Below are 6391 nucleotides of genomic sequence, written 5' to 3'. Positions count from 1 at the left end.
GATTCAGAAATGAGTACGCTTTTCGCATGCAAGGACCACCAAGAGGGCCACCTGTTGAAATCTATGCCAGGAGCTCTGCAAAGGCAATAGTGCTCACACTGGAAGAAAACATTTTTGGATGGATAAAAGCCAAAGAGATGACAAAAATGTCACATTTCACCACATGGAGCACCAGAGGATGAGACAATATACTTTGATCATAAATTTTTTTTTTTTTTATGTGCATGTTTAAAACGTGTAAAGCTTGTCAGAATTGGGCCAATATTGGCTCTGACTTCAAATGAATTCCGCCTCAGCAATCAAACATGCTTTATCGTTACTTTGTAAGCTGTCGGCATGCAGTTTAGATCTTGTTAGGGTCAAACCTGTTTGCTAACAAGGTAACTAGCATATTAGTGGTATTACATATTATACTGTTAACAAATTGATACGTATGTCAACAACTATTTTTATTATTTTTTTAATAATGATCTTGAGAAAACTAAGCATTTGTATGAGAATAATTGTAGTTTAGCAAAGGTTAATTATTTATTTAACTCAAAATAACAAAACCTGTTTTCTTAAGATTATGGGTTAAAATATTTTGTATATGTGTTGTTTTTTTTCAATTTAATTCAGCTCTGTTTGTTTTGGAAGTTTTTTCTGAAGGGCAGCTGGTGGCTGGTGGAGTTGGTTAAACTCTTATCAATACCCTCAAACACCGAGGTCTGTGCTCAAGAGAAGACATTTAGCAAACTCATTGCATCCAACAGAATTGCATATGTATCCCTTGAATTAATGTTATAAATCCTCCCCAACTATCATGACATCAATGATGAACATAATTAGGAATTAACACAGGGTCCCATTTTTGAAGATAAAATTTGACAAACAGCCGGGACTCTAGGACCCAGTAGAGCAAGCAGCTCTGGTCCTGATTTCTCGCTGCCTCCTGCTCCATCTCTGCGGTCACTGTGTGTGAGTGGAGGGGGAAAGCAGAGAGTGAGCTGGTGTCTTCTTTGCGAGCATTTACATCAGCATCGTTTCAGAAAAATCCCTGCCTCCACAGCTGTAGTCGCCCGGGTGGAAGGATGCACAAGGAAGATCAAGGGATGGGAAAAGAGGCAGGCTCTTACCGTGAGAAGTGCCTCAACAGCATTTACAAGGTACAGTGATTGATTTCCACTGTGAACCTCAGCAGTGGGAGCAAAATCAGGTTTTTCATCCTCAGAGACCAAAGCAGCAGACAGCTGCATTAGGAAATACACTCTTTCAGGTACACAATGCTGTCTTTCTTGTTCTTCTTCTGTTTTCTTTCCACCATAATGTCAGATTCTCACCAATTTCTCTCGCTTGCTCTCTCCTTCCTCCTCCTAATCTGCTCCCTATGTTGTGCTGATTGAAACAGATACATCTACTTTGATTACATTCATGTATAAATAGTTAATGTGATTAATACATTAATGATTAACATATTAATGAGTAGGTGGTAAGACATGACCAAATCAGCCAGGAGGGTTCAACTGAACTGGGAGTACCCCAATATGTTATATACAGACGCTACTCAGTGAGAGCAGTCATTCATAGATGATGCAAGAGGTTGAAGCTTGATTTATACGCAGATTTGAGTTATCATATTTGTAAGCAGAAGAGAGAGCATCCCAGGGTTCTGGTACATCTGTGGCAGACAGAATTTACAGGGACAGCAGCAGTAAACCCTATACGTTCCTTGTCTGTTATAGCCATGCACACATCCTCTGCAAGATTTAAACACCTTCAGGTTTTCCATTCAAAACACAGAATTCGCTCATACTAAGGGGTCAGGATTTCCATCGTGGCAGACATCCTCTGCTGGAGATTGTAGACGAGGAACACCATAGAATACACTGATTCTCAGAATTACGTACAGTTCTGCGGAACAGGCTTCCAAAATCTGCATTTTTGTGGGAGAATAAAACCAAAAAAACTATCAAACAAGAGCAGGATCTGATGTTGTGGAAGAAGGCTATCACCTGTTCGGTGACAGGATTAGTTTTGGTGAATTAGCTTGCATTCATGCATGCGAAGGATGTTTGCTTGAAGAGTACATTTATATAAATATATATATAAATATATATTTATATAACTGATAGTTTGTTTGGTTTTATTCTTCCACAAAAATTCAGATTTTGGAAGCCCGTTCCCCAGAACTGTACGTAAGAATATATATATATGCTTAAATATATATATATGCTTGACCAAACTACATTTATCTTTGATCGTTATATTTTTAAACCATCATATTTATAATGACTCGGTTTCTCCATGTTGCTGAAAATGAACAGTCCATCCCCAATTGAGTTAATTGGTATTAGGTCTATCTCTGGATTACTTTATCAATCAGACTGCCTTGACAGAGATTTCAGATGCAAAAGAGGGTTTTATAAAACTTGATCCAAGCGATTAAAGCTTAACACAGTAAGAGAAGCTGAATGAGAGGATTTGTTATTTTTTATCAAGAGTTGCAAATAAGATGTTTTCATTGGTATGAATACAAACATACACACAGACACTCATAGTTTATTTTTCTCTGTTCTTCTTTCTTTATTTTAGGGAAGGTTGTGAGCGATGGCAGATATTTTCTGATTGGACAGGAATCATAGACCATCACAGCATCAACCTCTGGACCACAAGGCAACTTTTGACCTAAATTTCAATCCACTGTTTTCTGGCCGCTCTTCCTTGCCTTGAAGGATGGGTGATGGGCCTGTGACTGATCCTGCCTGCCTGCCTCATCCCACCCTTAAATGGAGCCGACGTGGAACTCCTCCCACACACCTCCACAGTCCACATCCAACATGTCTGCCTCCTCTCTCCCCGAGGGATGGGCTCTGTCCCAGTCGCTAGCCCTGCTGGCGATGCTGCTCATGGATCTGGTGGCTGTGGTGGGTAATGCGGCTGTCATGGCGGTCATTGCCAAGGCCCCACAGCTCCACAAGTTTGCCTTTGTCTTCCACCTGTGCTTGGTGGACCTGCTGGCAGCCCTGGTGCTGATGCCACTTGGCATGCTCTCAAGCCGAGCCTTCTTCGGTGAGGCTCTGTGCAGGAGCTACCTCTTTCTCAGTGTGTGCCTAGTCAGTGCTGCCATCCTCTCTATTTCTGTCATCAATGTGGAACGTTATTACTACATCATACATCCCATGCGCTATGAGGTAAAGATGACTGTTGGCCTGGTGACTTCAGTGCTGGTGGGGATATGGGTCAAAGCTCTGGCTATGTCTGCCCTGCCGCTGCTTGCGTGGTTCCTGCAAGGTGGAAGAGCTCCTCTTTTGGAGAATAGTGGTGTTGGGGGAGGAGGTGGAGGAGCTGTTCCATCTCCCCCTGCTCAGGGTCACAGGCGCTGCTCCCTGCACTGGACCGGGGGAGGGTCAAACCGTTTAGCCTTCATGGTCCTCTTCACTCTGGTATATTTCCTGTGTCCTCTACTAGTCATTCTAGTTGTCTACTGCAACATGTTCAAAGTGGCTCGGGTAGCTGCCATGCACCACGGACCACTGCCTACTTGGATGGATACACCTCGTCGCCAGCGTTCAGAGTCACTCAGCAGCCGTTCCACTATGGTAACCAGTTCTGGGACAGGGACAGGGACAGATAGAGCAACTCCACAGCGTTCCTTTGGAGGAGGAAAGGCGGCAGCAGTGTTGGCAGCTGTTGGTGGACAATTCCTTTGTTGCTGGCTACCTTACTTTACTTTCCACCTGTATTCAGCACTGGCTGCCAGCCCACCTGCTGCACTGGCCTCTCTGGAGGAGGTGGTCACCTGGATTGGCTACTTCTGCTTCACCTCCAACCCCTTCTTCTACGGCTGTCTCAACAGACAGATCCGAGAGGAGCTGGGCAAACATCTGCCTTGTTTGTTTCGCAGGGCAGGGTTCGAAGTGGAGGACAGACTGCCAAGTCGTGAAGGATCCATAGAGGAGAATTTTCTCCAGTTTCTACAGGGTACCGGTTGCAACCTGGATCCTCAAAACTCTCGCAGCACTTCCAGTCCAAAGGGGGAAGCATGCTGCCCTGTGACTCAGTCCCAGCCAGCTGAGCCTGCACAGCCCATACCCATTGATTTCCGTATACCTGGACAAATTGCAGAAGAGACTTCAGACTTCATTGAGAATGAACAGGCGAAAAACAACCACGTATATGCAGACAATTAAGTTTTTGATGTCTTTATATTCTAGAAAATACATCTGAAGATACAAAGTGTTTCAGGAAAATGAATTTACACTTCTGTTAAAAGCTGTTCACCAGGTTGCTCAGTTTATTTGAAAGACTTTTAAATGCATCCATGAATCCCTGCACTTTGCCTCATCAGGTTTTCACCCCAATCATGAAACACAGTCAGTGCGATACAGTTGGGATGTATTTTAAGTGTTGCTTGTGAAAATTTAACCGACATCTAAAAAAAGGCCAATTTTCACACAATCACTCCACTCCGCGCAGTAAATGACTCAGCGATTTCATATGGCTATAACATGTAAAAGTATATACATAACTTTAATGAGGGGTTTGATTTTTTTAACGAGAACTGAACGTTATTTTTCTAAATCAAATGTCTTGGGACATCCCTTTTGAACTCATATTAGGGGACACACATCAACACCTCCTCTAAAATAACTGCATTATTGTGCCGTTATGTTCTGGTTACCTTTTTAGGTTAACCGCCATCAGCTTTAAGTAATGAGGATTAAAAAGTTCTACACACAAACATTTTTCATGTCTGACACTCTGGCAAGTCAGTCATTTCTAAGTAAAGTTAAATTCTGACAGCAATAAAATACAGAAAATGACTAGTGTTGATAAGTTGTTCAGCTTTCATCAGCTGACAGTGCCAGTTCTAATCTTTATTCCAATCTTATTACATTAAATTAGGATGTGTACAGCCTCATCTCTCATGGAATTGCTGCAAGTTGTTTACAGATAAAGCTTTCTTTCCAAACACATCCTTCTTTAATCTTCTAAAAGCAGGCTTGGGCCAATGGGACACGGTTTATGGGGAAGACTGACTCCATAACTCCACTTTAGGGTCATCAAGCTCTCTGCCACGTGGTGTATTTATCAGTGTATTTGGATATAGATCTTAAAAAACAGTATTCTCTTGATGCACTGCATCAGATTACAATGCGATTCTACTCCTCACATTGTTTAATGTACTTAACTGTGTGTTATGTTTTGTAAAACTGTAAGTTTGGGTTGTGTATGATACTCAGTGCGTGCATTTTTCTTTTCTATTGGTGAATGTTTGCGATTTGTGACTTAATTCATGACCTTTCTTTTTTTTTTTTTTTTTTTTTACAAGTATGCAGTAACTGATTTCATTGTGTTTTCCGGCTGTGGGGATTTTTTTTTTTATCCTGAAAAAGAATTCATGTAAATCGATTTGATTACCTTGCTCAACAGGGTTTTTATGGTACCTGCGGAAAATAAAATCTCATACTCATGCTTGTTCCGTCAGGAATGTTTTCTGCAAACTATCAATATTACGAGGAGACTAAAACAGAGAGACATTGCGTGTTAAGGTTTTATTAGAACTAAAGGGGCAGACTTTGTAAAGTTTTTCAGCTTGATGATGTGTTGAAGTGGTATTTTATAGCAAACTGTTGGGGATACATAGGATGAAACATATATATGTATATATGAACATGGCCGACTGACACAAAGCGTCTTTCTTATAAATTGCGTAAAACAGGGTTTTTAAAATATTTTTCTCAGAGGGTGTTTTTGTGAAAATGGCAATCAAAAATCAATAGCTTGCTGAGCTTGACACCTTCTTGTCATCTCATCTAAATCTCCCAAACTGTGAATGATGTTGAACATTTGTTGTAAGGGTTTGCATTTGATCAGAGATCGTTTTTTTAATGCTGTGATTAAAATAAAGAATGACTTCCACCGCACTGCAATGATATGAATGTGCTTTGGGAAAAATAAACAAAAAAAAAAACAAACGCGGAAAAGCAAAAATATGGCTTAAACCTGAGTGAGAGACATTGTTGTAATAAAGAGTTTCTATGTTTGCAAAACATTTTGGATGCAAGCTCCTAATTTTATCCACTAAGCCACACATATTATGATTATTTACTTAAAGCTGCAGTCTGCAGGATTTGTTGTTGTCATACATAAAGTCCTAATTTTTGGCATTTTAAGAGTTTACATGATCTATCAGAACGCTTGAAGTTGAAAACGGTGACTTCCGTAGTCGCAAAATGCAAGAAATGCTTATTTTTTAACTGAAAAATAAAAAGTTATTCAATTTCCTGTCCCGCCCCATCAAAACACATGAGAACTCGTGCACGTCTACGTGCACGCCAGATGCGCGTACACGACTCCTCATTCATCACCTCACCTGTCATTTGCGATCATGGAAGACACAGTAAGTAGA

General features: G+C 41.0%; 1 protein-coding gene across 1 annotated transcript; it reads left to right on the top strand.

The window, feature by feature from the left end:
- The first annotated feature begins 957 nt into the window (after nucleotides 1-957).
- Nucleotides 958-5991, top strand: LOC142377161 (G-protein coupled receptor 61-like). Its single transcript, XM_075460994.1, has 2 exons — nucleotides 958-1145; nucleotides 2572-5991. Exon 2 carries the CDS (start codon nucleotides 2766-2768, stop codon nucleotides 4167-4169), a length of 1404 nt encoding a protein of 467 aa, XP_075317109.1. The 5' UTR covers nucleotides 958-1145; nucleotides 2572-2765; the 3' UTR covers nucleotides 4170-5991.
- Nucleotides 5992-6391: the final 400 nt, after the last annotated feature.

Source organism: Odontesthes bonariensis, chromosome 3 (genome assembly GCF_027942865.1).
Source record: "Odontesthes bonariensis isolate fOdoBon6 chromosome 3, fOdoBon6.hap1, whole genome shotgun sequence".
Lineage (NCBI taxonomy): Eukaryota > Metazoa > Chordata > Actinopteri > Atheriniformes > Atherinopsidae > Odontesthes > Odontesthes bonariensis.
Note: the sequence above shows the minus strand (reverse complement) of the source record. Positions and strands in the feature narration are given on the sequence as shown.

What these genes read in the sequence shown, in the direction of transcription:
- LOC142377161 (XM_075460994.1), top strand. Translation starts at nt 2,766, where the DNA reads ATGGAGCCGACGTGGAACTCCTCCCACACACCTCCACAGTCCACATCC.